The sequence below is a fragment of the Saimiri boliviensis genome, chromosome 13, assembly GCF_048565385.1.
Source record: "Saimiri boliviensis isolate mSaiBol1 chromosome 13, mSaiBol1.pri, whole genome shotgun sequence".
NCBI classification, from domain to species: domain Eukaryota; kingdom Metazoa; phylum Chordata; class Mammalia; order Primates; family Cebidae; genus Saimiri; species Saimiri boliviensis.
The window spans coordinates 78,453,748-78,476,942 of NC_133461.1; the positions used below are offsets into that span (position 1 = coordinate 78,453,748).

General features: G+C 54.0%; 1 protein-coding gene across 2 annotated transcripts in view; it reads right to left on the bottom strand.

Moving 5' to 3' along the window:
• ADGRA2 (adhesion G protein-coupled receptor A2) overlaps window positions 1-23,195 on the bottom strand; it is a 45,991-nt gene that overhangs the window by 17,027 nt on the left and 5,769 nt on the right. For both annotated transcript variants that reach the window (XM_039463368.2, XM_074383870.1), the window contains exon 2: window positions 11,493-11,564. In XM_039463368.2, coding sequence (XP_039319302.1) covers window positions 11,493-11,564 — 72 coding nt within the window. The remainder of the gene's footprint in view (window positions 1-11,492; window positions 11,565-23,195) is intronic.

Here is a 23,195-nt window from a genome sequence, read left to right on the forward strand (position 1 = left end):
GAGCGGGGTGCAGGATAAGTACTCTGGCTGCACAGGGGTGCCCCTACCAGCCAGCCCCCCACCGTTCTGCTGCCAGACCCCATCCTCACTGCCCGCCCCTCCGGGGCTGTCCCAGCATGTGCCCCCTGGGCCCTGTTGGGGTCTGGCCATTCTCAGGGCTCAGCCTCCCACCCCCACGTCAGGGACGGGCAGAGGGAAACACATTCCTCATTGTGTCACTTCCCTTCATGGGCTGCCAAGGGGCTTAGGCGCAGCCCCCCTTCCCTCCCTGCTCACTTGTGTTTATTCTCATTTCCTCCCCGGCCCCAAAAGCCCCCACCCGCCTGCCCCACTGATGCTCTGCAGATGGGAGCTGGCGGCGCCCAGGCCCAGCCCCAGCCCCTCTTCCTGCCCTCGGTTTCCTGCAACTCAGCCCTGCCGGGGCCTTGGAGAGGGCGCCTCCACCTCCAGAAGGGTGGGCATGCCTTCTCCCTTGCCTCAGGGTGACCAAGGCAGCCCCCAGGAGTGCCCGTGGGAGCTGGCCAGTCTCGGCTCCCTGGGCTGAGCTCTGGGAGCCTGAAGGACCCATGGGAAGCCGATGCTGCCTGGGCCCTCCCGGGAAGAAGCCGTGTCCTCCCTCAGGGCGACGGAAATGCTACCACAGGACTTGGACATTGTGGAGACCTTCGAGGCTCCTATAGCTTGGTCGTTCTGAGCCCTTCTTGCTTAGCGCATCCTTTTGAAGATCTCATTGAGACCATGCATTTCTGCCTGAGAAAACTCACTAGAGCCATCATTGTGCATACAATTTCCAGAGGGCTGCAGAGCCCATGTTAAGAAGCCCAGGCCAGGCGAATTGGCTCATGCGTGTAATCCCAGCACTTTGGGAGGCCGAGGTGGACCGATCACCTGAGGTCAAGAGTTGGAGACCAGCCTGGCCAACATGGTAAAACCCTGTATCTAATAAAAATACAAAAAAAGAAATGAGCCAGGCGTGGGGGCACATGCCTGTAATTCCAGCTACTCAGGAGGCTAAGGCAGGAGAATCGCCTAAATCCAGGAGGTGGAGGTTGCAGTGAGCTGAGAATATGCCACTGCACTCCAGCCTGGACGACAGTGAGACTGTCTCAAAAAAAAGAAGCCCTGTGCTGGACGGTCTGATCTGATCCCTTCCTCAGGTGAAGCTAGAGTAGCGCATGGAAGCATGCACAGGTGTTTCAGTCGTGAGGAAGCTCCCACTCCCTGTACTTCCACAGAGCCCTGTCCTTGCAACCTGGGAAAGACCTAGCGTGTTAATGGAGCTTCCCCTCCCTGCTATTCACTGGCCCTTGACTCCAGGCCACTCCCTCCCTGTAGCTCTGTCAATATGCAGGAGGAGGATTCCCCTAAGGCAGACGTGGAGGAAGGGATTCCTGGGGGCAAATCATGCCCCATGCCCTTCTCGGAAAAACAGAGGCTTTGGAAGCTGAGTGTGTGAGTTTCTGAGCAGAAGCAATGAAAGCAAAGGTGGAGGAGGGAGCAACAGATGAATAAAAGTTCAGAAAAAGCAAAACGGGGTGAAATAAGAAACAAAGCAAAGATTGTTAAGTCAGACTTAATGACAACTTAAACATTTACACCTTCGGTCAGGCGCCGGTGGCTCATGCCAGTAATCCCAGCACTTTGGGAGGCTGAGGCAAGTGGATGACCTGAAATCAGGAGTTTGAGACCAGCCTGGCCAACATGGCGAAACCCTGTGTCCGCTAAAAATACAAAAAATTAGCTGGGTGTGGTGGCAGGTGCCTGTAACCCCAGCTACTCTGGAGGCTGAGGCAGGAGAATCGCTTGAACCCGGGAGGCGGAGATTGCAGTGAGCTGAGATCACGCCATTGCACTCCAGCCTGGGCAATAATTGCAAAACTCCCATCTCAAAAAAAAAAAAAAAAAAAAAAATTGCGCTTTAAAGGATGCCATCAAGAAAGTGAAAGAGAACTACAGAGTGAGAGAAAATATTTGCAAATCAGATCTGATAAGGCATGTCTATCTAGAATATATACAGAACTCTTACAACTCTATAGCAAAAAGGCAAATAACCCAGTTGAAAAAAATGGGCAAAGGATCTGAATAGATGTTTCATTGGAGAAGACACACAAATGGCCAATAAGCCCAGGCAAAGATGTTCAGCGTCACCAGCAGTAAGGGAAATGCAAATCACAGCCACTTTACACCTACTAAGATGAATATAATAAAAAAGAGAGACCACAGTAACTGTTGATGATAATGTGGAGAAACTGGAATGCTTACACATTATTGGTGGGAAAGTAAAATGGTGCAGACACTGTAAAACAGTTTCACAGTTAGGGTTACCATATGACCCAGAAATTCTACTCCTGGGTATATATCGAAGAGAAATTCACATATGTTCACACAAGAACCCATAGCTGAATATCCACAGCAGCATTGTGCATAGTAGCCAAAAAGCAGAAACTGGCCTTGTGGTAGCTCATGCCTGTAATCCCAACACTTTGGGAGGCTGAGGCAGGAGGATCACTTGAGGCCAGGAGTTCGGGACCAGCCTGAGCAACACAGTGAGCTCCCTGTCTCTACCAAAAAGAAAAAAAATTAGGCATGGTGGTACGTGCCTGTAGTCCCAGCTACTCAGGAGGCTGAGGCAGGACGATTGCTTGAGCCAGGAAGTCAAGGCTGCAGTAAGCCATGAACACACCACTGCATTCTAGCACACTAGCCTGGGCGCCAGAGTGAGACCCTGTCTGTCAAAAAAAAAAAGTAATAGCCGGGCGCGGTGGCTCAAGCCTGTAATCCCAGCACTTTGGGAGGCTGAGGCGGGTGGATCACGAGGTCAAGAGATCGAGACCATCCTGGTCAACATGGTGAAACCCCGTCTCTACTAAAATTACAAAAAATTAGCTGGGCATGGTGGCGCGTGCCTGTAATCCCAGCTACTCAGGAGGCTGAGGTAGGAGAATTGCCTGAACCCAGGAGGAGGAGGTTGTGGTGAGCCAAGATCGTGCCATTGCACTCCAGCCTGGGTAACAAGAGCGAAACTCCGTCTCAAAAAAAAAAAAAGTAATAACCACCCAAATATCCAAGAGATGAAGGGATAAACAAAATGTGGTGTCATCATACAAAGGAATATTTTCTAGCCATGAAAAGGAACAAAGTGCTGATACATGCCACAGCATGGGCGAGCCTTGAAAGCATCATGCTGAAAGAATCGCGTTATGAAAGATTACCTATTGCATGATTTCATTTATATAAAACGTCCAGAACAGACAAATCTGTGGATCCTTAGACAGAAAGTGGAGTAGTGGTTGCTTGGGCCTGAGGAATAGAGGGTGGAGGAATGAGGAGTGACTGTTAATGATTCAAGGTTTCTTTTGCAGATGATGAAAATGTTCTAAAATTAGATTATGGTGATGATTACACAATTCTGTAAAATATACTAGAAACCATTGGATTGCTTTTTTTAAACCGGTGAACTTTTAGGGCACTAAATTATATCTCACTAGAGCCGTTAAAGAGCATGTGAGTTTTTATGACCCTGTGTGTGTGTGTGTGTGTGTGTGTGTGTGTACCCACATACAGGCAGGGTGGGGCGGCAGAGAGTCAACTCCCTCTGGCCCCCCACAGACCTCCCTGCTTGTGGGTTTGAAAACCAAATTATAGGTTTGGAGCCCACAAAGCAGCCTTCCCTGAGCCTACAAGACTTCCAGGGTTCACTAGAAAGTGGGGGCTGGCTGAGAAGTGGGCCAGGACACCCCTGCAGGTACAGAAGTGTCTACGGAGGAAGGGAGAGGTTCTAGTCCTACCCTTCAGGCCCCTCTTGCCTCTGATAACAATCCACAGCTTATTTATTGAGCACGTACTCCATGACAGGCACGGGCGCCATCGTGGCCAACAAGAGGGCTGTCCCTGAACCCATCAGCTTTCCCTCCTGGGTCTCAGTGGAGCCGGAGCCCAGGGCAGCTTCTCTGTGGCATTCCCCCGCCCCCCACCGGGGCTGTTGGGGACGGGGAGGGGAGGAGGGACGGAGCCCAGCAGTCTCACCCTCGGCCCCGCCCACAGATTAATGGAAGCCACCTGGCGTGGGGCGAGCCGCACTCCACCCTCAGGCCCCCACTTGCCTGCGTTCCCATGAGCATCTGCTTCTAATGAGCGCCTCAGCACCCCTGCATACCAGCCCCCGGGGCTCATTAATCTCATTAAGTAATGACAAATCATCCCGGGGCTGACCGGGCTCCCCTCCCCAGGCTCTTTCCTTTAGCTGTGCACAGACTCCAGGGACCGGTGTCCACACAGACCCACACACTGGCAGGCACACAGTCTCGCTCCCTTGGCCTCTCCTAGGGGCTGTCTGCCCTGGGCCAGCTCGGTCCCTGGTCTAGAGATATCTTACTGTGACTGACATCCTCAGAGCCCCTCAGAAAAGTCCTGGGGGGCTGCTCCCCATTGCCTGTGCTTGGTGGGGGATCCTAGGGAATGAATTACCAGCTGTACTTGGAGCACGTTTATTACAGATACACAATTGCTTGCCCAAGGCTGGAAACTCTAGGCATATCCATGCAAATGATAGGCCCCCAGGGTAACATCTCACAAGTGGGAACTCTTCAGAGGGGAAGAGAACTGCCACATACTGGAAGCCTGTGCTGCCAGGGTGCTCTGTGTAAGGAACTCCTCCTCTGTTCCTGTAATAACTCCTCATAGCCCCATTTTCCTGGTGAGTCACCGGGGCTGGGAGAGGCACCAAAAGGTAAAAGAAGGAGGGATGAGGCTGGGCGTGGTGGCGGGTGCCTGTAATCCCAGCTATTCAGGAGGCTGAGGCAGGAGAATCTCTTGAACCCAGAAGGCGGAGGTTGCAGTGAGCTGAGATCATGCTGCTGTACTCCAGCCTGGGCGACAGAGCAAGACTCCATCTCAAAAAAAAGGAGAGGTGATTCCACCCCAGGCTGCTTTTCACACCGGATGGAGTCCAGCACTCTTTCACCAGCTCCTCTCTGCCCCAAAAGTCTTTCTTTTGGGCAAGAAACAGGCTTGGCTGAGCTGAAGGGTGGTGGGAGAGAGGGCCCAGAGGTGCCAGGCGGGCCTTTTTTACATTCCCTGGCCAGCCCAGGAGGTGTTTCTATGGGGCCCTGTTTCAGGTCTTCGTGTCTGTCCTACCTGGCTGATAGAGGTGTGTCCCCCCATCTCCACCCACATCCCCAGCCTCTCTGGACCCAAGTCCTCCATAGGATCTTCTGTGACACATTCCCACTGGGCATCGGCTCTGTGGCCCCTTCCCTGCCCTCCCTGCCCATGCTAGCCTCGGAACCCTGCATTGCAAAACAGACACCACGCAGATCTATGCCCAGCTCCCAGCCAAAAGTTGTCTGCCCACACCCCACATACACAGAGCCCATTCCCAAAGGCCCAAGGGGCTCCCAGCCAAGGAGGCCATGCAGGCACGTTCTGCAACAGCCTGGACCTTCCATTTCAGTTAACAGACTGGGCCCCAACCCTCCCACAGGACGTGCTGCTCACAGACTGTGGGATGTTAAGTTGCCATGGCCTCAGCCGCCCAAGCCTAGACATCTGAGCCCAGCAGGACAGAGGGATCAGTGTTTCCTGAGCACCAACTACATGCCAGCCCGCATTCCTGATGAATAGGTCCTCAGTCTAGGGGTCATCTTGCCCACTGGCTCCTAACCCTGGATGAGCATGAGAATCGCTTACATACTGTGTAAAAATTTCCCAGGCCTCACGAGACAGATGAATCAGAATCTCTAGGAGGGAGGCCCAGCCTCTGTATTACCCAAGGGCCCTCTCCTTCTGGGGGGATAGTGGTTGTGATGATTAGTTTTGTGTCAACTTGGCCAAGGCTATAGTACCCAGCGGTTTAATCACACACAAAACTAGATGTTGCTGTGCAGGTATTTTGTAGATGTGGTTGACATCTTCCATCAGCTGACCTCATGTGAAGGAGATGGTCCTATAGTCTGTGGGTGGGCCTCACCCAATCAGCCGAAGGTCTTAAGAGCAGAAGGCTGGGCACAGTGGCTCACGCTTGTAATCCCAGCACTTTTGGAGGCCGAGGTGGGCGAATCACGAGGACAGGAGTTTGAGAGCAGCCTGGCCAATATGGTAAAACCACATCTCTACTAAAAATACAAAAATAAGCCAGGCATGGTGGCACAGGCCTGTAGTCCCAGCTACTCGGGAGACTGAGGCAGAAGAATTGGTTGAACCTGGGAGGCGAAGTTGTGGTGAGCCGAGATCAGGACACTGCATTCCAGCCTGGGCGACAGGGTGAGACTCCGTCTCAATAAAAAAAAGAGAAAAGAAAAAAAGCAGACACTGAGGTTTCCTAGAGAAGAAATTCTGCCCCAAGACTGCGGTGTGTACTCATGTCTGACTTCCCAGGCTGCTGGCCTGCTGTACAGATTTGGGGTCTGCCAGCTGCCACAATCATGTGAATCAATTCTTTTTTAAAAAATGTCTTTGTGGGCCGGGCGCGGTGGCTCAAGCCTGTAATCCCAGCACTTTGGGAGGCCGAGGCGGGTGGATCACAAGGTCAAGAGATCGAGACCAACCTGGTCAACATGGTGAAACCCCGTCTCTACTAAAAATACAAAAAATTAGCTGGGCATGGTGGCGCGTGCCTGTAATCCCAGCTACTCAGGAGGCTGAGGCAGGAGAATTGCCTGAACCCAGGAGGCGGAGGTTGCGGTGAGCCGAGATCGCGCCATTGCACTCCAGCCTGGGTAACAAGAGCGAAACTCCGTCTCAAAAAAAAAAAACAAAACAAAAAAAAAAAAAAAAAAAAAAAAAAATGTCTTTGTGGCCAGATTCGGTGACTCACGCCTGTAATCCCAGCACTTTGGGAGGTTGAGTTGGGAGCATCACTTGAGGCTTGAGGTTATGAGTTCGAGACCAGCCTGGCCAACATGGTGAAACCCCATCTCTACTGAAAATCTAAAAATTAGCCAGTGAGGTGGCACATGCCTATAAGCCCAGCTACTTGGGAGGCTGAGGCAGAAGAATTGCTTGAACCTGGGAGGTGGAGGTTGCAGTGAGCTGAGATTGCACCACTGTACTCCAGACTGGACAACAGAGTGAGACTCTGTCTCAAAACAGAAAAAAGAAAAAAAAGTCTTCATATATATAAATACAGCAGTGATCAGGTGACCACGCTGGAGACCCTGAGCTCCTCCAGCTCTGAATAGGTGCCATTCCTGTCCTGCTGCCACAGTGCACCCTTCTGCCCATATGACCCCTCCTCAGGAAAGCCTGGCCCTGTCACTGCGTTCTGTGATCATCACCTCCCTATGGGTGCTGTGGGTGTCCCACACGCATCCAACGATCGTAGAATTTTAGATCCATAATGTGCCTCCCAAACCACCCTCTCTACCCCTGCCTTCTGACAATGAGGAATCGAAGGCCACCCCAGTGCCCACCCTGGCATCGCACCCTACCTGTCTCCTACCACCTCCCCCTGGCTCGCTCTGCCTGCTCTCTCTGTCCTTCCTGAGCACTCCGGGCTTCCTGACTCATCCAGGCATGTCATCAACAAGGCCTTCCTGACCTCATTCATAAAATAGCGTCCCTGGCCTTCTTACTCTGCCTTGTTTTTCTCTGCTGCACTTAGGCCTCCAGACACACCTAACATCTATTTGGTATTTTCTGGGTCCTATCAGTAGAGGTAAGGGCCGTGAGGGCAGGCACCTGGTCTCCTGTGCTCACTCCCAATGACTAGAACAGAGCCTGGCACATAGAATGGCTCAGTGAGCACCTGCAGGATGAATGGATGGGGTGCCCAGCACAGAACAGGAGCTGGGACTCAGCGTTTGGAATTCCCACTCTAGTGCTGCTCCCACACCACACGACTCGGCATCCAGCCAGATGTTGCCTCTCCAGAGCTGCTGCTGCCCCGATTCTTCTGATTGCCTGCCACGCTCGGGGTGCACATGCTATGCAGCCTCCTTGGTGCTGGAGAAAGACAGGCCATCTTCTCATCTTCATCAGAAAAATATGCTCTCACAAGACTGAAGGACGAGGAGAAAGGGGCAAGGCTGAAGAAGGGGAGATGTCGGTGAGGCCACCAGGGGCACTGAGCAGCACCCACTTGCTTGTGCTAAGGAGGAGGAGGAGGAGGAGGAGGAGGAAGAGCCACTGCGGGAGGTGCCAGCCCGAGAGGGGCAGGGCAGGGACTGAAGAAGCCACTTCACCTGCCTTCCTCCAAAGACCCCTGGAAGGACATCTGGTTTCCGGTGACTCAGCAGAGGACACAGAGCTCTCGAATGCTTAGCCGCTTTCCTTCTTTGTTGGCACCCAAGGGGGCTTTTATTTCTGTTTATTATTATTATTATCATTATTATTTTTGAGATGGAGTCTCACTCTGTTGCCAGGCTGGAGTGCAATGGCGCCATCTCTGCTCACCGCAACCTCTGCCTTGGGGTTCAAGCAATTCTCCCTGCCTCAGCCTCCCGAGTAGCTGGGATTACAGGCGTGCACCACCATGCCTGGTGAATTTTTGTATTTTTAGTAGAGACAGGGTTTTGCCATGTTAACCAGGCTGACCTCAGGTGATCTGCCCACCTTGGCCTCCCAAAGTGCCGGGATTACAGGCTTGAGCCATGGCGCCCAGCCTATTTATTTAGAGAGACAGGGTCTCACTCTTTCACCCAGGCTGGAGAGCAGTGGCACAATTATGGCTCACTGCAGCCTCAACCTCCCTAGCTCAAGCGATTCCCACACCTCAGCCTCCTGAGTAGGTGGAACTACAGGTGCATACCACCATGACTGGCCAGTTAAAATTTTTTTTCTAGAGACAGGGTCTCACTATATTGCCCAGACTGGTCCTGAGCTTCTGAGCTCAAGCAATCTGCCTGCCTCCCAAAGCTTTAGAATTACCAATGTGAGCCACCATGCCTGGAACCAAGGGGAGTTTTAGAAAGCAGCTTGGTGGCAGCCCTTTCTCTGTATCAGGACCAGTCTGTCTGTGAGCCACGGAGCAGATGGTCAGGGGACCTGGTCATGGAGCTGTGTGAGAATGTCACTGTCACCATCCCGGGTCCCCACGCTCTCCCAAGCTTGTCCCAGATTTGTAGACAGCCCGCTCGGCCTTTCTGCCCAAATATGGGATTTGTACCTTCCCACTCCCAGGAACCCAGCCAGGCCATCACTCTTTCTTCCCAGCCTTGGGGGCTTGGGGCCAGTGGCTTCCCCTTCGGTGTCACAGGCTCCCTCACGAGACTGCTGTCATAGTGAGAGATCTCAACACCATGTCACATCCATATTAACTGTGAACACTCCTTTGGACTTAGCTGACATCTCCTTTGAACCTAACAGGAGCCCCAATCTGTGTGTTGTGTGTGTGTGTGTGTGTGTGTGTGTGTGTGTGTGTGTTTGAGACAGAGTTTCACTCTTGTTACCCAGGCTGGAGTGCAATGGCGCGATCTCGGCTCACCGCAACCTCCGCCTCCTGGGTTCAGGCAATTCTCCTGCCTCAGCCTCCCGAGTAGCTGGGATTACAGGCACGCGCCACCATGCCCAGCTAATTTTTTTGTATTTTTAGTAGAGACGGGGTTTCACCATGTTGACTAGGATGGTCTCGATCTCTTGACCTCGTGATCCACACACCTCGGCCTCCCAAAGTGCTGGGATTACAGGCTTGAGCCACCACGCCCGGCCGTGTGTGTGTTTTAAAACAGAGTCTGGTTCTGTCGCTCAGGCTGGAGTGCAGTGGTGCGATCTCAGATCACTGCAACCTCCGCTCCTGATGCCTCAGCCTTCTGAGTAGCTGGGACTACAGGCACATGCTACCACACCCAGTTAATTTTTGTATTTTTAGTAGAGATGGGGTTTCACCGTGTTGGCCAGGATGATCTTGAATGACCTCAAGTGATCCGCCTGCCTTGGCTTCCCAAAGTGCTGGGTTTGCAGGTGCAAGCCACCGTGCCCAGCCTATGTGTGTGTGTTTTTAACAGATAGGGTCTTACTCTGTTACCCAGGCTGGAGTACAGTGGCACAGCCATAACTCACTGCAGCCTTGAACTCCTGGGCTCAAGCGATTCTTCCAGCCTTGGCCTCCCAAAGTGCTGGGATTTACAGAACCACTGCGCCCAGCTTCCAGTCTGCTTAATTCTAATATACACGGCATTGTTTGTTGTCTGCCATGGACTGCAATTGCCTGGGCTCTTTTCTAGCAAGCGTCACATCTTTTTCTTTTTTTTTTTCTTTCTTGAGACGAAGTCTCACTCTGTCACTCAGGCTGGAGTGCAGTGGTGTGATCTTGGCTCACTACAACCTCCACCTCCTGGGTGCAAGAGATTCTCCTGCCTCAGCCTCCCAGGTAGCTGGGATTACAGGTGCATGCCACCATGCCCAGCTAATTTTTACATTTTTAGTAGAGACAGGGTTTCACCATGTTGGCCAGGATGGTCTCCATCTCTTGACCTCCCAAAGTGCTGGGATTACAGGCGTGAGCCACCACCACACCCAGCCCTGTCACACCTTATTCTTTTGTGTCTCCCATTGCACTGACCCAAAGCTTTTGGGCAAAATGGTGCTAGAGGGGCCAAGGACCCTCCCTGTTGGAGGAACTGGGAACGCCTAGAAGGATGGGAGCAAAGATGGGAGAGGAGCTGCGGGGTGGGGGTGGGGGGGCAGAGAGAAACCAAAAGTCAGGCTCTGGGAGAGGTGGGGGGACAAGGCCTCCTTTGTGGAGGGGCAAGGCCCTGGAGCTGTGGTCCAGGCCCAGGCCCTGGAGTGTATCGACAGATGAGGGGGTTTAGAGAGAGGGGGTTTCATTCCACGTTTGGCAGCTTCATGACTGGCCCAAATGGCTGAGTGAGGCCTCCCACCCAGGCCTTACCCTACCTCTCCACCAGCCCCGTGAACACTCTCCCTGCGAGGAGAGGACAGGGCTTCTGCATCCCCCCATTTCCCTGACAACTCACAGCCACCAGCTCCTCTTCATTAACCCTTTTCCCAAGCTGGCCCCAACAGACACAGGGGCCCCGGTTCTGGGAAGGAGGTTCCCTGGCAGCCACAGGCCCAAGGCTAGGAAACGATCGGCCTTCCCCACCCTCAGCCCCCTTGGGGCTTTGTTTGTTGATTTGTTTGTAGGGAAGGCGGAAAGGGGCGACAGTCAGTCGCTTTAAGCCGCCCTCAGCCCTTTAACGCTGGGCCCCCAGCTGGGAGGGGGAGCCAGCTGAAGGGGAGGCCCTCACGGCTAATTGCTCATTAAAGAGCGTTAATGAGCTTCTCGGAGCCCCCTCCCCGCCTGGCCCGGCCAGGCTTCCCCGCTTCTCTCTCCGTGCCTGGCGGAGAAGCCGGTCTCTCGCTTCCACGCCAGCGCCTCTCTGGCCTCTCCTTGTGGGTCAAGAGCTGGGCAGGGTCCCAGTGGGTCTAACTTCGGGCCCTGCTCGCCGCCAGGTTGTGGAGTCACTCAGCGACCAGCGTTCCTCCTCCTCCCCGGGGTGACCTCTGCCATCTCCACCAACCCCCACCTCCGCCACACGGTCCCCAACACTTACAGCTTCTCCAGCAGCGACAGTCCCAAGAAGGAGCCGTTGCGGAGCACCGTGATCTTGTTGTTGCTCAAGAGCCTGAAGGGACAGAGAGACAGGAGAAGGTGCTGTTACCCGCCGGGCATCCACTTTCACCACTGGTTGGGCCAGGTTGCGTCTGTGTCGACGGCGCCCCCTGGAGCTGTGCGAGGCAGCAGCCCCACCCTCCACTCCGGCGGGGAGCCCCTCCTGCCCTGAGTCTCCCCCGAGCCTGACTCGGACGTGGGGCTCTGTGTGCATGTGGGGAGGGGGTCTGAGCAGGTGGGGGCGACATTGCGATGCCCCCTTTCCACTCTGGAACCACGGGGCTGACCCCGGTGCCCCTCCTGCCCTCCACAGCACCATCCTTGCTCACGCCCTTTGCCCAGTCTCCCGAGGACAGTGGTGGGGAGAATGGCTTGAATGGGGAGGATGCCCGGCGGGTCTGGAGCAGGCGGGAGCTGCCCCTCCTCGGGATCGCGCACGCTCCCACCTGTGAGCCGAGGACCTCGCAGGCCTCCATCTCAGAGGGCCTGAGCACACGGTGGCTGCATCCTGGCCTCCCAAGCCTTCTGCAGCCTTGGCAGAATGCCGATGGAGCCCCCAGTGTAGGGGAAGCCAGGCCTCCGCCTCAGGCTCTGCGCCCTCGGGTTCTGTTTATTTATTCATTTATATTTAGGGGAGGAGGAAAGGGGCCCCAAGCGACTGAGAGACACCGACTGTCTCATCTCCGCCCACCCACTCAGCCTTTCTCTGCCAAGCTCCCTGCTGGGAGGAGGGAGACCCAGGCCAGCCAAAGGGCTCATCCCCCAGTTAATTGCTTATTAGAAAGCTCTAATGAGCCTCTCAGCCCAAACTCTTGCCGGGCCTGGGCTGAGGCAAAGGGTCTCCCTTCTTTGGTTTCAAGAGTAGAGAAATGACCTGGAAGGCCAGAGGGGCAGGCCCTGGGCCTTTTCTTGAGCGGGTGGCCTCCAGGCTGGACTGAAAGGGAGGGGGAAGTGGGAAGGAACAAGGCCCACGAGGGGTTGGCAAAGAGATGAGCCGAAGAGCTTCCTGGAAGTGGTGGGTGAACAGACCAGGGCAGTGGGGAGACCCCAACGGCTGACATTCCAGCTGCTCCATCTTCCATTGGCTCGTGGAGAATACGGTGGCCAGGATGGAGGGAAGCGTGGAAAAGCGTGGAAGGGGGCTTTCTAGGGCCATGGGAGGGGTGGAGACCTCATCTCCTTCCTTCCTTCTCCCCACTCCAGATGGATCCCTCACACCCCTTCAGTCCCTGCCTGATGGTCCCGCCAATAGTGACATTTCCCAGTGGGAAGTGATGGGTAGGCTGGTAGGTTGGCTGGGTTTCCAAAATGCTTACACACACACAGAGTACATCCCAGCAGTCATTATATGGGCTATATATTAAAAAGAACTTTTTTTTTTTTTTTTTTGAGATGGACTTTCACTCTTGTTGCCCAGCCTGGAGCGCAATGGCACGACCTTGGCTCACCGCAACCTCTGCCTCATAGGTTCAAGTGATTCTCCTGCCTCAGCCTCCCGAGTAGCTGGGATTACAGGCATGTACCACCATGCCCGGCTAATTTTGTATTTTTAGTAGAGATGGGGTTTCTCCAGGTTGGTCAGGCTTGTCTCAAAACTCCCGACCTCAGGATCCGCCCATCTCAGCCTGCCGGGATTACAGGCATGAGCCACCGTGCCCGGCCTCTGTGAACTCTTTTATTTTCATTTTATGGGTTAGGGTAGTTTTATTTCACTTCATACATGGGGTGGTGGTGAATCATAATCTTGGCCATTCTTAGGGCCTCCAGAGGCCTCTAAAGGTCTTATCAGGCCCTGGTGGGGCTGGGGTGGCCTCTGAGTGGTGACAGTTCTTTAAAAAAAAATTAAAAACAACTTTTTTAGAGATGGGGTCTTGCTCCGTCACCCAGGCTAGAGTGCAATGGCACAGTTAGAGCTTACTGCAGCCTCACTCCTGGGCTTAAGGGAGTAGCTGGGACTATAGGCACGAGCCATCATGCCTAGCAGGTGACAGGCTCTGACTTTAAAATCAAAGCCTGCCTCACTCTACCCACAGTTCATGCTCCTCCTATACTCCAGAGTTTACATTAAATGTTGGAGAAGGATCTGGGTGTGGTGGCTGACATCTGTAACCCCAGCACTTTGGGATGCTGAGGTGGGCAAATTGCTTGAGGCCAGGAATTCAAGACCAGCCTGGGCAACATGGTAAAACCCCATCTCTACAAAATAAATAAATAAATACAGAAAATTAGCATGGTGGCATGGTGCCTGTAGCCCCAGCTACTCCTCAGGAGCCTGAGGCAAGAGGATCGTATCACTTGAGTCCAGAAGTTGGAGGCTGCAGTGAGCTATGATGGCACCATTGCACTCCAGCCTGGACTTACAGAGTGAGACCCAGTCTTAAGAAAAACTGCAACTCCCAAATCCCCAATATTAAAACCTGAGGTCCCAGTTTGAGAGCCCTGCCCAGGCTGGGGCAGAGGTGGTGTTGGTGGGGATGGTTTCCCACATTTTCCCGACTCTTTAGCCTTTAACCCACTTCAAATATCCCAAATTCTTTAACAGAGAGCTGACAAAAACAAAACAAAACACTATTACAAGTGCATGTCATTTTAAATTTTCTCTTTTTCCTTTCGTTTTTGAAACGGAGTCCAGACTGGAGTGCAATAGCACAATCTTGGCTCACTGCAACATCTGCCTCCTGGGTTCAAGTGATTCTCCTGCCTCAGCCTCCTGAGTAGCTGGGATTATAGGCACTTGTCACCATACTCAGGTAATTTTTGTACTTTTAGTAGACACTGGGTTTCACCATGTTGGCCAGGCTAGTCTCGAACTCCTGACTTCAGGTGATCCACCTGGCCTCCCAAAGTGCTGGGATTACAGGTGTGAGTCACCATGCCCAACCCATTTTGAATTTTCTAGTAGCCATATTTTAAAAGTTTAAACGGCCCGGTGCGATGGCTCACGCCTGTAAATTCCAGCACTTTGGGAAGCCAAGGTGAGTTGATCACCTGAGGTCACGAGTTCGAGACCAGCCTGGCCAACATGGTGAAACCCCGTCTGTACTAATAATACAAAAAAAAATTAGCTGGGCGTGGTGGCGGGCACCTGTAATTCCAGCTACTTGGGAGGCTGAGCCAGGAGAATTGCTTGAACCCGAGTGGTGGAGGTTGCAGTGAGCTGAGAACGTGCCATAGCACTTCAGGCTCGGCAACAAGAGAAAAACTCCATTTAAAAAAAAAAAAAGTTTAAAAGTTCATTTTGAGAATATATTTTATTTAGGCCTGGTGCAGTGGCTCATACCTGTAATCCCAGTGCTTTGGAATGCTGAGGCGGGAGGATTGCTTGAGGCCAAGAGCTCAAGACCAGTCTGGGCAACATAGCAAGACCCTGTCTCTACAAAAAATAAAAAAACAAGTAGCCAGATGTGGTGGCCTGTAGTCATAGCTACTTGGTAGGATAAGGCAAGAGGATCCCTTGAGTCCAGGAGTTTGAGGCTGCAGTGAGCTGTATTGCACCACTGCACTCCAGCCTGGGTAACAGAGCGAAACCCTGTTTCTAAAACTATATGTGTATGTGTGTATATATACACACACATATGTGTATATATATATATATATATATATATATATACACATATATATATATATATATACACATGTGTATATATACATATATATATACACACATATACACATACATATATTATAAAATCTAACTCAATGTATCCAAAAGGTTATCACTTCAATATGTAATCAATATAAAGTGATTGATGAGACATTTTCCTTTTGATTTTGGTAGAAAGTCTTAGGACTCTGGCATGTATTCTGCTGCTCTATTCTCTGCCAACACATCTCAGTTCAGACCAGCCGAGGGCCAAGTGCACTCGTGTCTGTGTGCAGGGCGGGAGCAGAGCAACAGATCAGGGACCAGCCCCAGAGGAGGGCAAGGACGAGTCTCTGGCCCAAAATAGCTTATCTCTGAGTCCAGCTCCCATTCCTCCCGAGCGGCCCTGAGCCCAGACTTCATGCAAGCCTGGACGGCCTCTCTCTCTCTCTCTTCCTTCCACCCACCCTTCTTTCTGAGGCAGCCTCTGTGTGCGCTGGGAGGCATGAGCTGGGGTGGGGGCAGCTGCAGCCCACGCTTCCGGCTTGGCTAGCCCGGCACCAACTCCAGCCCTGAAAGCCTTGAAATGAAATATTTTCTTGCTGCAGAGAACATGGTCCTGATGCCCCACTCTCTGACCCACTTAGAGACGCAGGCACCAGGCAAAGGCCTTTTCATCCTTCTCCTCAAGGGCCCCCTTCTTGCTGTATTTCCAGCCCTTGGAAAGACCTCGGGCAGATCACTGTGTGATTTGAGTCCCCAGATACCAGCATTGTAGCTTTTGGCCTTAACAACCTAGAGAGGTCTGAAGAAGTTAACTCTAGACCTAGATTATCCAGAGAGGGGCCTCCATTGAGCTTGCTGGTTCTGTTCTCCAGAGGGTGCCTTGTGGTGTGTTTCTCTGGGGAGAGGAGGGCAGGCAGTTTTAGACAGATAGTGCGGGAGTTTGGTTTTTATTTTTTAAAGAGAGACAGGTCAAGGCCGAGCGTGGTGGCTCAAGCCTGTAATCCCAGCACTTTGGGAGGCCAAGGCGGGTGGATCACGAGGTCAAGAGATCGAGACCATTCTGGTCAACATAGTGAAAACTCCGTCTCTACTAAAAACATAAAAAATTAGCTGGACATGGTGGCACGTGCCTGTAATCCCAGCTACTCAGGAGGCTGAGGCAGGAGAATTGCTTGAACCCAGGAGGCGGAGGTTGCGGTGAGCCGAGATCGCGCCATTGCACTCCAGCCTGGGTAACAAGAGCGAAACTCCATCTCAAAAAAAAAAAAAAAAAAGAGAGACAGGTCTTGCTCTACTACCCAGGCTGGACTACAGTGGCGTCATCACGAATCACTGCAGCCTCCACCTCTTGAGCTCATGCAATCCTCTTACATTGGCCTCTCCAGGAGCTGGGACTATAGGCATAAGCCACCATGACCAGCTAATTAAAAAAAAAAAAAAAAAGGGAAACGTGGCCGGGCGCAGTGACTCATGACTATAATCCCAGCACTTTGGGAGGCTGAGGCCGGTGGATCACTTGAGGCCAGGAGTTTGAGACTAGGCTGGCCAACGTGGTAAAATCCTATCTCTACTAAAAACACAAAAATTAGCTGGGCGTGGTGGTGCACAACTGTAATCCCAGCTACTCTGGAGGCTGAGGCAGGAGAATCACTTGAACCTGGGAGGCAGAGGTTGCAGTGAGCTGAGATGGTGAAAGTGTACTCCATCCTGGGTGACAGAGGAGTACTCTGTCTCAAAAAAAATTTTTCTAGAGACGGAGATCTCACTATGTTACCCAGGCTAGTCTTGAACTTCTAAACTCAAGCAATCCACTCGCCCCAGCCTCTCCAAGTGCTGGGATTACAGGGATGAGCCACCGTGCCTGGCTGGGTCTGGCATTTTTATGGGCAGGTAGGAAGCTGGGCGTTACAGCACTGCTGATGGGGATGAACACACACACACACACACACACACACACACACACACACACACGGCTTCATCCAATGGGCAGAAAAATGTTCCCACCACTCTAGGCTGTCCCCTGGGAGGAAAGCAGGCAGAGTGGCCACAATTGGGCAGCAAAGGAGGGAGCCTTGACCCCACAGCTCCATCCAGCACAGACACAGGACCGGCCTCAGCCCTCTTCAATCCCCAAGACAGACGCCTCCTCAGCCTGCTCCATCCTCTGGCCCTAAAACCTCACGGGGGCCAGGCAGGTGGGTTTCCTGCCCAACCACATAGCTGTGCCCCAGAGCCCTGGCTAGCCTGGCCAGGCTTCTTCAGCTTCTTTCTTCCCTCCATCCCACACCTCCTCCCACTCCTAATGTCAAGCTTTTCACAGGAAGGAGGGCCAGTCCCTTGAGTCTCCTGTTCTCTACTCCAGAGTTTGAAAACTGGCCAGAGAGAGGGGGCACACTGAGTCCATTCCAGAACTCTCTCCCGGATGGGGTCCTATTTTGGGGGAGAGAAGCAAGCAGAGTTCCCTTTAATGAGGCTGGAGGCCAAGGGAGCAAGCGCCTGGCGTCTACAGAGAGGCCCTGTGGGCTCTGGGCAGCCGCAGGAACGTACCAGATACCACCCTGACATCAAAGATGACCCTGCAGGAGTCACACGGGCACAGCTCCGGGGGGCATGGTGCCAGCACATGTCTGAATTAAATGTTTCTCACATGTACGGGGAGAGTCATACGTGTCAGCCCCCTGCCAACCACACAGACCCAATGAGCTCCTCTCTGGACTTGGGGCAACTATGCTCCCCAGGGAGTCAGATCCTGGAGCCTCCATAGATTCAGGCCATCCTAGGTTCCTAGAGGTTCCTAGACTCTGGGAGGCCCCCGTCTCCAACACTTGCCACTGTCAGCTTGGCCGTGTCCTAGGGAAACGATCAGAGGGCGGGTAGGGGGCAGTCGGTTTGCTGAAGTCAAAAACCCTTGGGCCTTGAACCCCCACTGAAATCAGAGCTCTCAGCCTCCCCTGCAGGCGCTGTGACTGAGCATTTCCAGGGCCCAAAAAGACGCCTAAAACCTAAAAAAGAAGCACTACCTCTAAAATATAGATGCTGCAAAGGCGGAAATTAACAAATGCATAATGACATAATTACCCAAGGTCATACCATGTCATTAGCAATAATTATTATGTTCGATGACGGATGTGGGTACATTTTAGATGGTTGCTACGACAGTAGGGCCTCCAAAAGTGAGGCTGCCCGCCGGCACAGGCCCTGCTTCAACACACAGCATCAGGCGAAAGGCTGGCCTATGGCTTCCATTCTTCCGAGCCTGCCTTCACGTGCATTTAGCCTGACTGCAAGGGAAGTAAATGTTGGTGAGGACTTGCAAGGTGTCCTGCCCACTCCTGCACTTCCCTGCCACCCTTCCATGGGTTGGACGCCTGTCTGGGCAGCCCTAAACACCAACTGGCACTAGAAGGAGGCCCAGGGAGGGGCTTTAGGGAGTTGGGTCCTGAGACTGCCCCTGAACTCAGCCTGGAAGCTGGGCTGTCCAGGCAGGGCCGGAGGCCAAGGCCATGAGAGGAAACAGACCCGCCCTGAGTCCTGCTCCACCCTGCTTTCTCTCATAGGTCTGGTCTCCTTTCTCTAACCTACTCTCGCTACAAGGGCACCCCAGCTTGGTGGTGAGCTGGGGGAACCAAGAAACTGAGGCTTGGATGGGAAGGGAATCTATGGCTTTGGGATGGACTCTGGAGGCAGAGGCCTAAGAAAATGCCGGGTGCAGTGGCTCACACCTGTAATCCCAGCACTTTGGGAGGACGAGGCGGATGGATCCCTTGAGGTCAAGAGTTCAAGACCAGCCTGGCCAACACGGTGAAACTCCATCTCTACTAAAAATACAAAAATTAGCCAGGCATGGTGGCACATGCCTGTAATCCCAGCTACTAGGGAGGCTGAGGTGGAAGAATCACTTGAACCTAGGAGATGGAGGTTGCAGTAAACCAAGATCGTGCCACTGCACTCCAGCCTGGGTGACAGAGGGAGACTCTGTCTCAAAAAAGAAAAAGAAAAGAAAATGGGCTATGGGTTTTTGTGGAGGGTAATCAGTATGCCTTGATGGGGATTTGGGAGTCACAGCATCCTGGCTTGAGCACAAGGAACGTAGCCTGCTCTAACCATCACACTTAGATATTCATTCATTCATTCATTGCTCAGACCTACCTAACAGCCACTGTGCACTCAGCCTTGTGTAACAGTCTAGTCCTATACACATAAAACATACATGGCATCTCTACAAACTTCCATTCATAAAATCTGAAGATAGAATGTTCGTCTATGTGTGTGTCTGTATCCACCCGATTTGTGCAGGCTGGGATATTACCCCCAATAGACCTTAAACATTTCCTCCACATAATCTAAAAGCCCCCCAGTGAGAAGCCAGGCTTTTGGGTGATGAAAACGGACCTCTTTGTGGGGGGTGGTTGACGATGGAGGTCTCACTTTGTTGCCTAGGCTGGTCCTGAACTCCTCCTGCCTCCACCTCTGGAATAGCTGGTATGCCACCACGCTGGTACCTGTCTCAGGAGACTGTAAGGACAGAAGGGCACAGCCTGGGTCTCTCGCCTCCTGCCATGGGGCGAGGATACTCTGTGGGCATTGTCTGAGTGACAGGGGGGCGGGGCAGAGCTCCAGGATGGAGGGGCTGTTTGGTCAACAGAGAGTTCACTGCTGAGCCTGGGTTTCCCCAAGCCACATGGCAGTTTCTTTCCACCTCCAGTTCCCTCTCTGTCCCCAGCACCTAGGAGATAGCACCCATCCTTCTCTGAGTGAGCCTGGCTCCACAGTTCAGCCTTCTGGGACGCCACACCCATAGGGGTCATGTTGTCTGAAGCTACCCGAGGTGGTGCCAGAAAGGAAGAGGAAACAGTTGGAAGGGTGTTTTAGAGACCATGGGCTGCACATTTCCTGGGTCAGACTGATTTCAAATACCCCATGCAGTGCTTCTGCACGGGGACCCCGTGAGGACGCTTATATTTGTTAGGCCATTTTGGGGTCGGGGGAGCCCCTTTCCCCTGGCTCAGGTATCCACGTGAAGGAAAATGGATTAGGGCATCTGCCCTGCCCCATCCCCAGGGATGGCTCCTCTGATTGGTCAGTGTGCAAAGAGGCCTCAGACTTTCCTGCCTGCAGAGCTGTTCTATGTGGGGCTCTCCCTGGGGGTGGGGGTGGGGGCGGGGCAGGGGGGAGTGGGCCTCAGATGTCCCCTGGGTGGGCAGCTCTGACTAGACTCATTGCTGCTGAACCTCTAAGCCAGGTCTTCTAATCTAGCTTTTATCAGCAATAAAACCTGTATTCTGATCTCGTCTATATCTCGGCAACCCTCTTCAAGTGAAGACAGGAAGTATTATTTTTGGGGTCAGGCCCCTTTAAACTCCCAGTCCCACGTGTCTGTATTTTGATTAGAAAAAAAAAAAAAAAAAAAAAAAAAACACCCTTGCCATCAGCAGAGTGGGCAGGTGTGGCCTCCAGGACCCCTGCTGCCTGGGACAGTGTCGCTGTTTGGGACTGAGGGTGGTGACGCTTTCAAAAGGTCTGAGAAGCTTCAGAGTCCCAAGAGCTCTCTGTTGTGCTTCCTCGCCCTTTCTTTTTCTACAGACGTGGCTGCCCTTGGTGGCTTTGTCTGGGTTCCCATCTGCACAGACTAACAGCAGAGGGGACCGGAGGCAGGAGCCCTGGGGTCTGGTTAGAGCTGCCTGGCTAAGGGCGGTGGTGTGTGTGTGTGTGTGTGTGTGTGTGTGTGTGTGTGTGCGCGTGTGTGTGTGTGACCATGGGCAGGTTGACCCCTCCCTGGGGGTAAACTGGAGACCCCACACCTTCTATCTGATGGCTTTTCCCATCCTGGACACTGAGTCTCCTGAAGCCTGAAGTCATAGTTTCTGCCTCGACACACAATTCCCAGCAAGGCTAGGAGCCCTGGCATGGGGAGGGAGGAGAAGAGGGAGAAGGAGAGAGAGGAGGGAGAAGGAGAGGGAGGAGGGGAGGCAGAAGGGGAGGCAGGAGGAGAGGGAGGAGGAGAGGGAGGAGGGGAGCAGGAGGGGAGGGAGGAGGGGAGGGAGGAGGGGAGGCAGGAGGGGAGGGAGGAGGAGAGGCAGGAGGAGAGGGAGGAGGAGAGGGAGGAGGGGAGGTAGGAGGGGAGGGAGGAGGAGAGGGAGGAGGAGAGGGAGGAAGGGAGGCAGGAGGAGAGGCAGGAGGAGAGGCAGGAGGGGAGGGAGGAGGAGAGGCAGGAGGGGAGGGAGGAGGAGAGGGAGGAGGAGAGGGAGGAGGAGAGGGAGGAGGAGAGGCAGGAGGAGAGGCAGGAGGAGAGGCAGGAGGGGAGGGAGGAGGAGAGGCAGGAGGGGAGGGAGGAGGAGAGGGAGGAGGAGAGGGAGGAGGAGAGGCAGGAGGAGAGGCAGGAGGAGAGGCAGGAGGAGAGGGAGGAGGAGAGGCAGGAGGGGAGGGAGGAGGAGAGGGAGGAGGAGAGGCAGGAGGAGAGGCAGGAGGAGAGGGAGGAGGAGAGGGAGGAGGGGAGGGAGGAGGGGAGGGAGGAGGAGAGGGAGGAGGAGAGGCAGGAGGAGAGGGAGGAGGAGAGGGAGGAGGAGAGGCAGGAGGAGAGGCAGGAGGAGAGGGAGGAGGAGAGGGAGGAGGAGAGGCAGGAGGAGAGGCAGGAGGAGAGGGAGGAGGAGAGGGAGGAGGAGAGGCAGGAGGAGAGGGAGGAGGAGAGGGAGGAGGAGAGGCAGGAGGAGAGGGAGGAGGAGAGGGAGGAGGAGAGGCAGGAGGAGAGGCAGGAGGAGAGGGAGGAGGAGAGGGAGGAGGAGAGGCAGGAGGAGAGGCAGGAGGAGAGGGAGGAGGAGAGGGAGGAGGAGAGGGAGGAGGAGAGGCAGGAGGAGAGGGAGGAGGAGAGGGAGGAGGAGAGGGAGGAGGAGAGGCAGGAGGGGAGGCAGGAGGAGAGGCAGGAGGGGAGGCAGGAGGGGAGGCAGGAGGGGAGGGAGGAGGAGAGGCAGGAGGGGAGGGAGGAGGAGAGGCAGGAGGAGAGGGAGGAGGAGAGGCAGGGAGGAGGGGAGGCAGGAGGAGAGGGAGGAGGAGAGGGAGGAGGAGAGGCAGGTGGGGCCTCAGATCTTCCCTTTCCAGCTGGGAGATGTCTGGCCCCTCGGTTGACGCTGGAACTCCCTGCCCAGGACTTGGTCTCCCACCCGTCCATTGCCTGCTCCTCTGTGACAGATGGGGTTCTGGGGCCTCACCTGGCCCCATCCATCCTGCACACCTCCTGGTTCCCAGGCAAGGGCTGGGAGGCTGGGAGGGTCCTGGGAGGCCGGGAGAGTCCAGGGAGGCTGCCCTCCATGCTTCTCTGCCCCCTCCCCTCCATAACCCAGTCCTGAAAGCAAAGGAATGTTCTGGAGTTTGGGAAGGATGGGGGCCCTGTGGGAGGGAGGAAGGGGAGGAGGCGGCTTCGTCCTGTCAGTGTCTGAGCTGTAAATAGAACAGAGCGGCTGGGCTGGGGGAATGAAAATAAACAGCCCCTCTGAGCAGTCCTTCCTAGCGGTTACCGGATCTTCCTTCTGGTCCCCCAGCCCGGGCCATTTCCCTCCTCTCCCCGCCCCTGCTCTCTGGCTGCTCCCAGGGAGGCTGGGGCGGCCTCTACCTCTGGGGTAATGGGGAAGCTCTCGGTGTCTGGGTGCAGGCTGTGTGGCATCCAGGAACTGTCCTCCCCTCTCTGGGCTTTGCTGAGGGGAGCAGCCAGAGCCTCCATGGGGTGGAAGGACAGCAATCAACTCAGAGGTGGCTGGAAATGATTCTCCATCAGTAAAGGGTTCTTCTCCCAATGACTCCCATGTGGGATAAACTTAGAAACACTCTCTTTCTTTAAAAACATGACCCCACATTGAAGGGTCAATTTATGGTTAGGTTCAAATTACACTGGTTTGCCGCTGCCTTTGGGGGAAATTCTCAGACTCCCCCCTAGGACGAGGGGTTGCTACTCCCCCTCCCTAATCACAGAGGGGAAAGCCATGGCAGCCAGCAGGAGGGGGCTTTGGTGGCTTCAGGAGTGACTGGGTTTATGCACTCGCAGGAGTGACTCTGGCCAATAAC